This window comes from Lycium ferocissimum, chromosome 3 (genome assembly GCF_029784015.1).
Source record: "Lycium ferocissimum isolate CSIRO_LF1 chromosome 3, AGI_CSIRO_Lferr_CH_V1, whole genome shotgun sequence".
NCBI lineage: Eukaryota > Viridiplantae > Streptophyta > Magnoliopsida > Solanales > Solanaceae > Lycium > Lycium ferocissimum.
The window spans coordinates 14,623,396-14,639,291 of NC_081344.1; the positions used below are offsets into that span (position 1 = coordinate 14,623,396).

Genomic DNA, 15,896 nt, shown 5'->3' on the forward strand with positions numbered 1-15,896 from the left:
ACACCCGCAAGAAAATACTAACTCCTACACAAAAATAGGTAATTTGACTAAAGCTACCCCAAATTAAATAGGCGTTGGAATTTGATCATATAACACTTAATAGGGTCAAACATGAAAAAACAAGGTTAATTAATTTTCTCGATTTCTTTAAGTGGGCCTTTTTTATCCAAGAAAAAAGTCCAGGGTGGACTCTTTTTTTTATCCAAAAAAAAAAAAAAGGGACTCTTTTGATCCGGAGGGAGTATTTTTCAGCGCATAACAACCCCCCCCCCCCCTCCGCCTCCGCGCCCCATATTAAAGAGGCAAATTATCCCACCTTGTTATTTCAAGGCAGAGAAGTAACATTCCCTTCATGCTGCAAACTCTTTTAAGGTGGCATAAAGTTGTTCCTAAAAATTTCACCCTTCATTAAGCTCAGGTCCAAAGTGAAAGGCCATTGTGCATATAAGGAAAATTTCCCCTATCATAATTGGGAGTTTATGCGTACTGTTAAGATTAGTATATACATAAATAGGACCTTACTAAACAGTGAGAGTTGCACTAGAATGACACAAGCATAAAGAACCTCATGCCAACTGAAAAAAGAGCTGATTGCGATATCACTTGATGTTTACATTCTAACCGCGCAATCATTCTTCAGCAATGGATTATCAGACATTCCCGTGGGATACGTGATTAGGCACCTCTCCCTGATTATCCAAAGGCATATACTGTGCCATGATGGCACGGATCTCGGAATCCATGTATCTCTGCATACAAATAGGTTTTTAGGTTACATACATCAGGAAAAGTTAAAAAAAAAAAAAAAAAAAAACATGAAAAATGAGTTTCTTTGAGATGATGTAAAGTTGTTTATATAATGGAGGATCCAATCATAGGAGATTTTGGCATTTGCAGTATTTCATGTCTCTTCCCAAAGGCCATTCTCTTTCGACATCACTTTGAAGAGTTAAATTTATGAAATTACACGGTAAACTAACTCATGTTGCTGGTATATTTTCAATTTTCTAGTGTTGTATATCCAAACCCAAAGCTCATAATTGACAAAAGATGATGAAATAAGAACATATTAACAAAAAACATACCCGGATCCTATATTTGTACACCGCATATGCTCCAACTCCTGCAACTGCCAAACCCAAAATGATAACCCAAACAAGACCCCAGCTAAATCCTGTTTTGTCATCATTGCCTGCATTTTTTTTTAAGATTATTTACAGATTAAAATACATCGGATTTATGAAATTACAGTACCTCAAAAGTGCTTGTAAAATTCTGTTACAGATAAAAGCAGCTAAATGAGCATCACAACCATCATATTACAACATTTAACTAGCTTCATCTATCGTTAAAAGTATATTTCCAGCATTATGAGAACTTAAAACTTACCTATACACGTGTCATGTTCCTGCATGTACAGCAAATTGCCTCTGCAACTGCAATCATAACCACCCCAGGTGTTCTTGCATTTGCAATCTGAACACTGGCATGCCAGCCTTTCTTTGCATTCATCAATATCTGAAAAGGGGAAAAAATAAAGATAAAATAACTTTGCATCTCATCAAATTATTAGTCATATACAAAGTAGTGGTTAGGCCGACTATGCTGTATGGGGCGGAGTGTTGGCCAGTTAAGATCTCTCACGTTCAAAAGATGAAAGTTGCCGAGATGAGAATGTTGAGATGGATGTGTGGCCACACCGGGAGTGACGATTAGGAATGAGGATATTCGGGATAAGGTGGGGGTGGCCTCGGTGGAAGACAAGATGCGAGAAGCGAGATTGAGATGGTTTGGGCATGTGAAGAGGAGAGACACGAGATGCCCCGGTGCGGAGGTGTGAAAGGTTGGCCATGGATGGTTTCGGACGAAGGGGTAGGCCGAAAAGTATTGGGGAGAGAGTAATTAGACACGACATGGCGCAAACCGAGGACATGACCTTAGATAGGAGGGTTTGGAGGACCCAAATTAAGGTAGAAGGCTAGTAGATAGTCTCGTTATCCGTTCTTATTAGTAGTCGCATTATTGCGATATAATTTTTGTGCTCCGATTTACATTATTATCTGTTATTTCCTATGCTTTGATTATCTCTCTATCATCTTATTTCTGTGTTGTGATTATCTATCTGTCTTGCTGCATTATTTCTTCCATATCGCTTTGAATCTCTATTCCGAATCTCTTACCTTATCTTACTTCTTTTTATGTCTTTTATTGGCTAGGTCTTTCGGAAACAGCCCTACCTTGGTAGGAGTAAGGTACCCCCACGATGTGGGATTTCAAAATTGGTACTCCGTGTTAGACTGGAGACGATTCTACAGAGAAAAAGAATGTTTGAAAACTTTTTGTTGCAATCAAATGTAAATCCTCAAGTAGGTAGATAAGAGTTTACGAAGATTCTAACAGCTGAAAACCGTGAGTATCCTATAAATGCTAACAACATCAGCAAATTTTGAAAAATGTTATATAATGCGTAACAGATTCCCTGTACCTTCACAAACCTTCACTCCATCTCCTTTGAACCCTGGTGGACATTTACAACCCTTTGTGTGGTCATCCTGACAAGATAAGGATAAAACATTTAGTGTCCCTGTTCACTGAATGAAATTGAGACACGAGGAAACTCGTCTAATAACTCAAGTAAAACCAGCAAAGTTAGAGCCAGAAAAGGAGCGGGTAATTCAAAGAGAAAAACTAATTTTCTAGCATCAATTCTCATATATAAATTAAGAAACAAGAAAATTTCATATGCCAATCCTCTGCCCCATAAAAGAAGGGGCATGCCAGAAAGTAAAGTTCAAGAGGTAGGTAATTATGCTTGAATGGAGCCTTCTTACTATGCAAGCTGAAAATGTCCTGCCGTCCTTGGTTCCCTTCCAACAACCTCCATTGTTTAATCCACAGCGTAATGCTCCAGATGCTGTCACACAAAAAGCACAAAAGATTAAGCCTCTGAAGACAATGCTCATGCATCACAGCGGTGCTTTTTAGGAGTGGAAAACGGGCGGGTCAGATCGTATTTGGGCGGTTCGAAAATGGGTTAGACTAAAACGGATAAAATATCCGACCCGCCCATATTTAACACAGATTAAAAAAAATGGGTTAACCGATGTGGACACCCATATTACCCATGATTTCAGGAATAGTCAGGTGAGAACACAAGCTAAAAGCCAAAATAAGCTTGGACTCCCAAAAAGCAAGAACTCATGAAATAATAACAACCAGACAAATGGGTATAGATGATATGGATATCCATACTATTCATCTGAATATCCATTTTTTAGTGGATAATATCCATATTTGATGCATTTTTAAAAAGTCAATTATCCAACCCATGTCTAATGGGTCGAATGGATGGTTACTTGTTTTTCAACCATTTTGCCAGCCCTAGACGGCTTTTATGTGACCAAGATTTTGAACATAGAGTCTTAAGTACCTTCACAGTGGGAATAACCATCACCAACAAATTTTACTCCCTGAACCATTGGGCATTCACATACTCTCCCACGGAAAGTATCCTGCAGCATAAGTGTAATGCACGGCATAGGAAAATTAGCTAACAATAAATTAGATAAAAAGATGCAAAATAATGCTATCATATTAGTAGTCAACAGACAAATGACTATACCCGGCATGCAGTAATGTTAGCAGCCTTGTCCTGCCAGCACCCACCGTTGGACTCTAAGCACTCATTTGTCTGTATATCTGAGAAGTAAAACAACTTGTGAGTACCACCTTATTGGAGACCATAGAGATTATGTACCAGCTCGTCCTGAAGGCTATTTCGACCAAATATTGTTGTTTAGGTATAATAGCTACGTAAGCTTTGTGTATCAACAAATTACAAGTTGGAGTACGTCGGAAAGCTAGAGCAGAAATCGGTCGGTGGCTTTGGAGGCTGAAATACAGAAAATTGACTCGACGCCCTTTGATATAAAGTTATAAATCAAGTATGATTCCCAATTTATAGAAATGATTAAATGCATAGAAAAAGTCTGCAAGCATGACAATTGGTACAATTATAATGTCTTCAAAACTAAAGAAAGGATCAAGGGAACTGACCATCGGTTAAACAAATTCCAGGCTCTGTGGTCTCCTCAAAACCTGAACAAAGGGCCTTCAGAACAGCTCCCCTGTCCAACTTGCCTACAAGGTAGATAACACTAAAAGTTAAGAATCTCTATTATTTAGAAAACTACATGCACCTTCTCACTTGAATTTTTTGAGTTATACCTCTGTACTGTCTATTGTTTATCACAAGAGTTGGCAAGATAGTCACATCTCCACGAGAATCCTTGCCAATCTGAATGAAGCAATGCAAAAGTAACAATTCAATTCAAGAGTCCATTCGGAAACAATAGAGTCAAAGAGGTCAAGAAAAGAGCTTTTCCATTATTTGTTTTTTTAAACACCTGCGCTTCTTGTTCAGCCTTTAGAACAGGGTTGTCAGCATCGGCTTCAGGATCTCCAACACATTTATCTATCTGCTTTACATCAAAGCCTATTGTGTCCATTCCGGAAAAAAATAACAAGGTTAACAGTTAGACAAAATCTTGACTTCACAGAGAAGAAGGCCAGTTAATTAGTGCAGTACCATATAATTCAAAAATAAATTATAAAAACCATACAAGGCCTATTTCCTTAGCTTTAAAAAAAGAAAGGTGAAGTGACATTTCAGACATTTGAACTAAATGAAAGATCTAAATGCATCAGTTCAGTAAAGAGCATAACAACCCAAGTGGGAAAAAAAAAATCATGTGCTATCACGAAGTCTGAGTATATCAGAGCTTGTCTTCAAACTATTGTAAAGTGAACCATCAAAACAAGACATAAATATGATGCCGAAAAGGATCTTTTTTTTTGTAGTAGAACACTTATAACTAAGTGATGAGCCTTACACAAACTCTTTTTAATCAGCAAGCAAGAATGTTATTGGGAAAGACATAGCAACACATAGGAGAGAGAATATGTTCAGTTGTAAAAACGTCCTCTTTTTTACAAGTACAAAAACTTCCTCTTGATCCAGTATTAAACTGAGGAAGTTATAATGTATTTATATCATATACATTTTCATGTTATACCAACAAAACTATGTAACCTGGAGACAGTGAGACAGCTTTAATAAAGTCGCAAGAGCAAACTTTGAATTTCCTTTTTAAGTGTGACTCTGTTTTAAGCTAAATCGCAGTTAGCACATTGAACCATTAACATCAAATGTGTACATATTTTTAACACCAAATGTATATTTACACTGGAAATAATGTGCATGAGCTGACATTCATCAGCGGAAACACGAAAAACAAGAAGCTCCAACTTACCAAGAGATTTGATTACTTGATCTGCACACTCTTTGTTGTACTTCTTCTCTTTCATTGGACACCGGATTCCAAAATCAGTAACGTAGTCCCACCACATCCAGGACTTCCCACTTTCATTGGCAACCTTATAAAAGCAAGCTTGGCGCAAATTTTGTAAAACAACGTCTTTCCCATCATAACCTTTGCTGAAGTCTTGCTCGGGATCTGGAGCACAGTATCTCCCATGGTTGATACACTGAGACTTGCATTGCTTGCTCAAAATAAAAGCCTCAGGACAATACCAAGTGATGTAATGGGGAGTAAACTGTGTATATCCCTTCTGCTCAAGTATCTGGGCAGCCCCTTTGAAGTTTTTGACAAACTCTCTCTGGCTCTCACACTTAGGGCCACACTCATCATTACTGTTGGTCCAAAACTCGTACTCAACTCTTTCATCAGGATGTGGAAGAGCCTCCCTCCAATCAAGGTTTATGTTAACCATCTCCCCTTTAGATAGTTGCTTCTTGATGCTATCCCCAAGCGATTGACTAATTAGAGCTGATGGAATAGTTATATTTTGCAGATAATCTGCCTTTGCATCCTCTTCCTCAGGAGTGTCCATGGTAATCAAAGGCTCATTGCGATCATCAGCAACAAGAATAGCAGCAGCTCCCGCCTTTTGAGCATTCCAAGCCTTTAGCGTGAAATAGCAGTCTGCCAGTATACATAGACCGAAAAAGGAAAAGGAGACACATGTTAGATATGTACAATGTTTAACAAGGCAGATCATCCATCACTAATTATCCGGTCTTAAATACCCAAGGGTATGGCCTAGTGGTCAATGAAGTGGGTTGAGAATCATGAGGTCTCAGGTTCAAATCGCAACTGAGACAAAAAAATAAGGTGATTTCTTTCCATCTGTCTTAGCCTTGGTGGATAGAGTTACCTGACACCTGTTGCTGGTGGCAGGTATCCTGTGAAATCAGTTGAGGTGCGCATAAGCTGGCACGGACACCATGGTTATAACAAAATTATCCGGTCTTAAATGCTTATTCACTGTAGGTGGAGCATTTGTGAAAGTTTGAACTTGGAACAGAAACACCATATATACTAATTAGCAAAACCAATCACACATAAAACACAAAGCGTAGATGACATCTCCTCAGGTTCACTAGAAGAGCCAAAAGCAAGTGCAGGATTGTTACAAGACTACAAAACATCGTCAACCTCAAAAGACATCAGAGTAATCCGAACTGTTTTCATTTTTTACTTCTCTTTTGTCGGTTCAACTAGTAAGAACCGTCCAACTGTGTTTTCAATATATTCGAAGATTGACAACAGAAAGTAGAAAAGTTTATACGCATACTAACAGGCATGAAAAGCCCAATGCTCGCCATGAGTCTTTCTGGTCTTCTATCCTTTTATTCTGTTAGGTACTTGAATGTCCGTGTCAGATTAAGTGCATATTTAGGCAATCTAAACTACAGAATCCCTAATTCCCTCAAAAGGCAATCTAGTATGGGAATGAAATGCCTATATATATGTAGGCCACTGAGGCACAGTTAAGTGATCTTTACAAACCTGAAATCTGATTCCACAATTTATTAACAAAAACAAAAATAAGACAATCTACATAATACCCTCAGTATGAACTCAAACCAACACTACTAAAACAAGCTCTAATAAGTAAATTACAATTCAAAGTGCAGAAAAGATAGAATCTTTACCTCCTCGATCGATTAGAACGAAAACAGGCATACCACCAGCCTTAGTTTTAAAGGAAATATCAACATCTGCAAAACTCTTACAAGACTTTTGATTAGCTTTAGGATACATAACAATACCAACCATTGTTCCTCCATATTGTGGTACCCCAAAGTTCCCAATTGCACACTCATACACATCTTTAATTGAGTCTGGTGAAGTTACTCTCAAACTATTCTTTTCCACAACAAATCTACCCAAACAAGACCCTAATACAAGAAACCAAACACACACTAAAAACCCCAACTTTTCCTTCATTTTCACTTAGATTGACAAATATAACAATGACCCAGATCAAGAAAAGTCAAAATTAACACCTATAAGTTATCAAAGCTAGGATTTTTACACTAAAAATCAGATCTTTATAGTAAATTTGATCATACCAAGATCTTATATTGGTGATCTAATGAAAAAAGAATCACCTTTTTGAGGAGACTATATTGATAGAGTGAGAAAATGGAAAAGTGGGAAATTTTTGGATAGCCAAACAGAACCTTAAAATGGAAGAAAAAAAAAAAAGAAAGAGTGGAAAGCTACAGATTCAACGTGTAAAATATGTTGAAGTGATTGCAATGTTTTGTTTGAGTGTTGATGACACAAATTGTCAGGTTGATATTTTCTTATATGCTCTTAGGTTCTGTCACTTGGAGAATTGTGGGATTTTTCTATTAATAAAATACCAGAAAGCCTTTTCTTTTAGTTTTTTCCTATCCTTATTTGGTGGTTAATTAACTACCAGAAAGTCTTTTGGGTTGTTGAAGAAAGACCATATGATTCTTGTAGTAGATCTGAATATAGCTAATTCATCAAAAGTCCTCATCACCAAAAGAAAAGATTTTTATTGCCGTGAAAATAGTTTTTTTTTTATATGTAAAAATTAAAGCATAACAATTACTATTCCTACTCAAAAATTGGACCTTTTCTATTTATTTATGGTTATGAGACTTATGACACTAATATATGTTTCATCTATCACGTTGTACGTTTTATACTCCTTCCGGCCATCTTTACTTTTCTATTATGGACTTTGTATGCCCGACTTGACAAGTGATTTAAAAATGAGTAATTAATGTTAATGGTAAAACAAGAAAAAAAGTTTGTCATTCTCTTGATATGTTAAAATGGACAAATAAAAGTGAAAATTTACTTTTAATATACTGGACAACTAAAAGTGAATAGAGGGCGTATGTTTTATATTGTCTAATAATATTTTTTACTATGGTTTCTAGAATTTCAGCATGTTTTAGCTATTAATTTTTTTTAATAATAATACTTCTAATATAATTATAAAATTTCTTTCAAGAATCTTGAAGAGTTTAAAGCAGTACATTAAGAATTAGATACGTCAACTTTGTTATATTGGAACCCCACGCCCCACCCCACCCCCAAGCATTATTTTTGAGGAATAGATACGTACAACCCAAAAAAGAGAAAAGAAAATAAAGTAAAATAATACTACCTCCGTCTCAAAAAATGACATATTTTTATATTTAAAAATAATTTAATTTTATGAGATGATTTATAACTATACAAATATCTAAGACTTATTTTGGATCACACATGTTAAAAATTTTCATTTATTTCTTAAATTTAGTGTCAAATCAAATTAAGACAATATTTTTATGACGGAGGTAGTAGTAGTAATGATTAAGAAGGTGATGAGGACAGATATGGCGGCTTTTATTGCATTTGGGAGCTGGGACCAATGATAAAGTGGGACCCTGGTGAGGTGGTTCCTCCAATAGGCATCCTTAGGGATAGTCCACGTGTACCGTCCAAGAAATATTCTGGTCTCTAACTTTACTAATAATTAGCAGTACTAATGGATCTGAGGATATTAATTTACGTGTATCTGATATCCACCACTTTAATTTTTTAATTTATGAATAAAGTAGTATTCCCTCCATTAACTTTTACTAGTGCACTTTGATCTTGCACAGATACTTGAGATTTAATAAATTATGTATATATTTTATCATAATATTTATATTAATTAACATTAGTAGCAAAGTTAGAATTTTCACCTAACGTTTAAAAATATGAAGAAGTAATACACGAAGAAGTCAAGTGATTAAACATCTATATATATATATAGTGTGTGATCTTTCGTCGAGGGGGTTCCGATGAACCCCTTAGTGCCTACCTAGCTTCACCCTTGATTGGTACATAATTTTAATAGACTTAGCAAATAATTTGGAAGTAAATAATTAATGTTGAGGGTAAAACAAGAAGAAAAAAAAGGTGTCCTTCTCTTATATATTAGAGTGGACAAAAAAAGTGAAAATTTATTTTTAATATAGTGGACAAGTCGCAGGTAATAATTATACTTTTTTATCAGGTGCGTATAAAATTTATTGTAATGTGAGTATAGTGATAAGTGAATGAAAAACTTGTTCACAATTAGAAATTATATATAATCACATTCATCTTTGAATATGCTTTTATTGTTTAATCATTATTAGATAATTTATTGTCTATTAAACTTAGTAGTGTTAAATTAATGTAATTGCGTATAAATATCAGTGTAAGATAATATTTCGTTTTCTTTTAATGTAAGTTCATTCATGTATTAATTGGAGCGTACATGGGATTAAGACTTGTAATTCGTTAACTGGAAATATGATCTCATTAATATTGAGGGTACGCCAAGTTCTCTTCTTTGTTTATAATCTTGTTTGCTACTAATCTAATCTAATACGTAGTACTGTAGAGATTGGGAAAGTAATTGTGGTTGGTGGTGCAACTTATATGTGTACTTTTAAAACGTCTAGCATTCAAAAGCTACGTGCAGGTCAACTAGTCATTGCATTTAGCTAAAACTCTAAAAAGAAAATGAAGAATGAAAATCTAGAGTTAAAAATTTAAGTGAAAAAATAACCGCCCATTATACCAAACTAATGATGCAAGATATTTGTCATCTATATACTTTTTAGTTTTTTTTTTTATCACTTAACTTTGTACTTTACCTAATTTATTACTTAAAATATAATATGTTAATCATAAGAAAAAAGTTTTGCTACGTGCTATCCTTTCACAGCAATGTACATAAACATGTCAAAACGCCGACCCTGAACAAGGAGTTGCAGACCAGTTTTCCTTGAAAAAGCATACTCCATTTTTGACCTTTTTCATAAATTTTTTGAGTTTGACGTGACGTAGGCTCGTAAAAAGAGATGATAAAAAGTATTGTACTCGTTTCACTTGACTTAGGCCTTTTCATTAAGATTTGTTAGACGTCCTAATTTGAATGATTAAGATTTTGTCTTTGGATGTTAACACGGAATGATTAAAATTATTCGTTTTTCAAAAATACGGAATGATTAAGACTGTTCGTTTTTTAACATTTAAATGTACATAATGTATAATGAATATGCAATTCTAATAAAAAAATGACTAAATATTAGTAAATAAATAGAAATCTAATAAAATAAAATTATTATTTGATAAAAAAATGAAACATTTATGTTCGTTAGTGATGGTGGAGATGCTTTGTAGTGGTGGTGGTGGTGATAATTGTGATAGTGGAGGTGGTTGGTATTGTAGTAACTATTGCAATAGTGGCGGTTGGTAGTGGTGATGGCCGAGTTGGTTGATGTAAGTAATTGGCAATGTTGGTGGTGGCGGCTAAAGAATGTGTGGTGGTTGACGATTGGTGTTGGTGGTAGTTGGCGGCGGTGCAAGTTATGATGGTAGAGGTGGTTGGTAGTAAGGATTGATCGCAGTGGTGGTAGTGGCGGTGGTAGCGAAGCCAGCGGTGGTTGTTTATAATGATGGAGATGGCAAGTGTGATAGCGACTGACGGTAGTAGTTTTCAGCGGTGGTGGTTCCAAGTAGTGTTTGTGATGGCCGAGGTGAGTGGTGACGGTGATGGTGGTTGTGATGGCTGAGGTGGTTAGTGATGGTGGATGGACATGGTGGGTGGTATGGGTGGAGTGGGGCGAGGGGTAGTGATATAGGGGGTCGAGGTAGGGGTAGGTAGGTGGGTTGGGTTGGTGGTGGGAGTGGTTGTACAGGTGGGGTAGGGTTGAGAAGGTGGTAATGGCAGACGTGGTTAGTGGTGATGGGGTAGAGGGTGGAGAATGGGTAGTGTGGGTGGGCGGGTGGTGGGCAGTGCATGGCGATGGGTTTGGGCTGGTGGGGTGGTTGTGGACAAAGTGGTAGTAAAAATCATCCATATAAAAATATCTTTTAATGATATTAAGAGTTCAAGATCTTGACGATTACAATGTATTCGGACGAAATAAGTCTTGATATTAATGTAAATAAATGCATTTAATAGTCTAAGGTCTGAATCATTCATATTAAGACCTCCATTAAGTGCAAATAAATGATGCCTTAGCATGCTTTGACTCAAAATGATATTTAAGAAGGAAAGAAAGATTTATAAATTGTGAGGTTTTAAACATATTATAATTTTATGTGTCAATGAAACTCTTAAAACTTATAATATTAAATATGTCATAATATTTATGTGTTATAAAAGCTTTTCGCTAGAAAATTATAAAAATATTTCATTAGTTTTGTAACTTGAACAACGAAGAAATAGTGTCAAACAAAGTGGAGGGAAGAGGCAATTGAAGAGACGGACCTTTCGATAAGAAGTAAAATGGAATGCTTAGCTCAATTTGACTTGGGCAGAGCACTTAGAGTAGAAAATACGACGTCCATTTTACCACAGTGAACCTAAAGGTAGAACTATTGGAGTAAAAGGCACAACTAGAAAAAGATATTTTTTTCACCGATATTTGATGGAAAATTTGTAATATAAAATATGATTTTCCCACCTCATTTTTACTGAACCAGTTTACTGAGAAAACGCATGGTGGGAAACAGGTTTCATTGAAACGCTGAGAAACTTCTTGCTTTTTAAATGTAAAAACACTATTATTTAAGTTTTTCCCACTGACATTTAGTGAAAAATAGCCACTGAACATTTTTCAGTGAAAAATCGGTGAAAAAATAGAGATTTTTTAGTAGTGAGGGCTGCCAAAAAGTTGTGCCTCTACATCAAAGGATTGATATGGTATACATGATACAACTATGTTTTTAGGAACTAGTTTTTGCGTACGCGCGTTGCGCATATACCCTATCTCAATGAGTAAAAAACTTTTCAAAAACTAATATAGATATTATAGAAAAATGTATTAAAAAGAGGTTATATATAGCCACCATTGAATTAATTAATTGTTAACCTACCAGAAGTTCAAAAAGTATAGGTCACGATCCTACAAAAAGTTTGAAAATTTTCAAGTTCTTTTTCTCAAGGACAATACAAATTGCATTTTTTTTTCCTATGTTAAGGTGTTTCGTGCTTTTAATATATTATATAGTGTTTTGCACGTGTAAGTTGCGTCTATTAACAAAAGAACTTTGTATATAATAAGAATAACTATGTATCATAAAAATTCATGACATCAAATTAACTCTTGAACAACATGCATTTAGTTGAAAACATTAATTGTATTTATTTACCCCCTTATATGCGATTTCAAATTATTTACCATTGCAAAAAAAAAAAAAAAGTAAAAAAAAAAAATTAAGAGAGTCCAAAAGGTCCATATATATATAGATATATATTATTATATAATTAAAAATAAAATAAAAATAATATATAATTAAAAAATAATTAATTATTTTTTTCTAAATACCCCACTTGGAATCTTTCCCCTTTGCAATTATCATCAAGAATACATTGAACATTCATTTTTTATTTTCTCTTTCTTCAAGAACAAACTAAAGGTTATAAAATTTTAACTTAGATGATCACACCCAGCATGTTTACCTCGTCAATTTCATCCCATTCCTTCTCAAAATCATCCATAATCATTATTTCATAATTTTATTTTTCAAAGAAAACAAAAATCAAAATCAACAAAAAAGGTAAGAAAAAGATGAGCTGAGAATGATCACAAACATATTTGGTGGGGGCGGGGGTCATACTATCAAGGGTTCATGTAAAAAAACAAATGGTGGGGGGAGGGGCGTTGACGGGTGGGGGAGGGGAGGCTGTGGGCACGGGGTGGGGGGTTGTGAAGAAGACGAAATGGTGGGGGAGGGGGAATCCAATGGGGGAGGGGCTGTCGGGGGGGTAAATACAATTGGAGGGTTGTGAAATAAGATGGTAACTGGTAAATGGAATAATATATATGAAGAAATGGATAAATAGAAATCAAAATCAAGAAACCTTTCAATGGTAATAATAATAATAATAATAATAGCCAACAATAACAACCAAAATAATCACATTTGGAAATTTGAAAAACTAAATGGGATGAAATTTGGTGGGGTGATGGTGGGTGTTGTTCTTATGGTTGTTGTTCTTATGGGTGTTTATGGTAGGATGAGGAGAACTAAAGGTTATAAAAAATGAAGGGTTGGTAATTTTTATTATTGATTATTTTGCAAGGGAATACAATGATCGGTGCGGCGGCAATCGGCGGTGGCGGAATTTTGGTTTGAGGAGAAAGAAGTTAAGAAAGAGAGAAGGATAATATATAAGAGAGAAAAAAATAATAAAGAAAAAACAAAAAATGAAGGGTTAATCTTTTTGACATGGCAACTATGTCAAGAATACATTGGCGCGAGTGTAATGCACATCCCAACTTCAAGAACAAACTATTATTTTCTTGGAAAGTGATAAATAATTGAATGAAAGTTGTTACCCCATCCATAAATACAAGTTAAGTTTAGTGTCATAATAATGTGGAAAATCGTCATACTATCAAAAATTCAGGTAAAATGATGTCTTTTCTCTAAAAATTCACGACCAAATAGCTGCAACATGCATTTAATTGAAAAAATCAATGTAATTACTGATGTAATATGCGATTTCAAAGTTATTGCAATTTTTTGTGAGGGAATCCAATGATCCAAACAATCCATAATTTTTTTTTAAATAAGTCAACATTAAATTGATAATTATATGAGACATTGTAAATAAATATCACAACGATCGTCATTACCATCAAGAATCATGTCAACATTTATTATCTAACAAAATTAACTAAATGGTTATAAATTTACCTTGATGATCACAAGCATGTTTTTCCGCCTAGCAATATATGATTTAACTACAAAATAATGTGGAAAATTGGTTTAAACTTTTCAAGACATAATAAAGAACAAACTAAGTATAAAATTTAGATGTACAAATCACAAACATGATGCTATATATATCAGCACGTACAAGAACGGCATGCTAGGGTCAAGATTCATGTAAAAAAACAAATCAATGTAATTATTGACGTAATACGCTACTTCAAACTTATTGCAAGGGAATCCAATGATCCAAATCCGTACAATTTTTTTAAATAAGTCAACTTTAAATTGATAATATAGATGAGACATTATAAATAGAAATCACAACGGACAATCTTTCAATTTGCAATTATCGTCAAGAATACACTGAACGATTATTATCACATAACTTCAAGAACAAACTAAAGGTCAAAAGCTTACCTCAGATGATCAAAAGCATATTTTTAAAATATTTTACTAAAGGTTAAAATATTTATTTGTTTACCTCGTAATTTGTTATTGCAATATTTCCAAACAATTTTTCATAGTTTTTTTTTTTAAATAAGTCAACTTTAAATTGATAATATATATGAGACATTGTAAATAAAAATCACAACGGACAATCTTTCAATTTACAACTATCGTCAAGAATTCATTGAACGTTTGTTATCACATAACTTCAAGAACAGACTAAAGGTTAGAAAGCTTACCTCAAATGAACACAAGCATATTTACCCCATCCATCATCATACTATCAAGAGTTCATGTCATAATAATGTGTTTAATAGTAAAAATATATAAAATTTTTTTCTTTGTCTTGTAAAAAATAATTAGAATAACTATGTTAATAAAAATCAACTTTATATTAAATATTTTCTTTATTTATTAAATTAATGTACTTATTTTAACCGATTTTATTATAATAGCAATTTTTACATAACTTCAAGAACAAACTAAAGGTTTGTGTGTTATTTTACTTAAGAAATATCTTAATTATATATCAAGGGTTCATATCAAATATTATCTAGCAAAATTATTAAATGGTTCTGTTGCAGATTTTGCACTATGATGATGTCCCGAAGTCTTCTTTTCCGCCTAGCAATATACGATTTAACTACACACTGACCATTGAAGTGGCAAAAGGTGTAAGATATAATAAGACATAATACGCATGTATAAAATTTAGATGTACAAACCGAAGCTATGATGCTATATATATCAGCACGTACAAGAACGGCATGCTAGTTGTGATAACCACGGAAGGAGTACCTCTATTAAATGTATAAGTAATTAATACTAATTGGTATAAGAGAATTCTAAACCCAAATGATTCCTAAACCTCGGACGTATCGAATAAGATTATGTAGTTTTTGGTTTTTACAAAAAGTAAATAAAGGAATTAATAATTTTCCTAATATAACAAATAAAAAAGGACTCCTAAGTTTAATGTATAGCACGAAAATCTCTATTTTTTTCATCCTGTTATGCTCTAGAGACTAAAACCCCTATCTAATATAGTATGTCTTTTCATCCACAGCTATAACACCCACCATACTGATCACCACCACCACGGAGTTAGCTCAACCACTATCGTCTTGGACTCATCCGTTTAATTGTTACTGTGAACTCGATTTTTTTTGTTTGTTTTTTTTTTTGTTCAAATTCATTTTTGAGATTCTAGAAATTTCATGATTCTTTTTTGGAAGAGAATTTCATGATTTTTCAATTTCATTTTTGAAAAAGAGATACATTAGGAATTTCATGATTCTTTCAACTTTATTTGTGAGTGCGTGCATTGTTATGGAGGAAGATAACAATGTGTTG

The 15,896-nt window shown here is 34.2% G+C and overlaps 1 protein-coding gene across 1 annotated transcript; it reads right to left on the bottom strand.

Annotated features, from left to right (window-relative positions):
- Positions 1 to 383: 383 nt before the first annotated feature.
- On the bottom strand, positions 384 to 7,706 carry LOC132049813 (vacuolar-sorting receptor 1-like). The gene is made up of 12 exons (XM_059440751.1): positions 7,019 to 7,706; positions 5,313 to 6,005; positions 4,407 to 4,495; positions 4,228 to 4,297; positions 4,057 to 4,140; positions 3,623 to 3,699; positions 3,431 to 3,512; positions 2,832 to 2,914; positions 2,486 to 2,552; positions 1,390 to 1,518; positions 1,086 to 1,192; positions 384 to 749 (listed from the first exon to the last, which is right to left on the bottom strand). The coding sequence occupies exons 1-12, from the start codon at positions 7,311 to 7,313 to the stop codon at positions 651 to 653; spliced, it is 1,875 nt and encodes a 624-aa protein (XP_059296734.1). The 5' UTR covers positions 7,314 to 7,706; the 3' UTR covers positions 384 to 650.
- Between the last annotated feature and the right edge of the window lie 8,190 nt (positions 7,707 to 15,896).

Bases quoted from the DNA above. Each gene is read 5' to 3' on its own strand.
- LOC132049813 (XM_059440751.1), bottom strand. From the start codon at position 7,313: ATGAAGGAAAAGTTGGGGTTTTTAGTGTGTGTTTGGTTTCTTGTATTA. The intron at 4,496-5,312 runs GTAAGTTGGAGC...TGGACACAATAG, and splicing joins TCAAGTAATCAAATCTCTTG to GCTTTGATGTAAAGCAGATA. The intron at 2,915-3,430 runs GTACTTAAGACT...TTTGTGTGACAG, and splicing joins TGGTTATTCCCACTGTGAAG to CATCTGGAGCATTACGCTGT.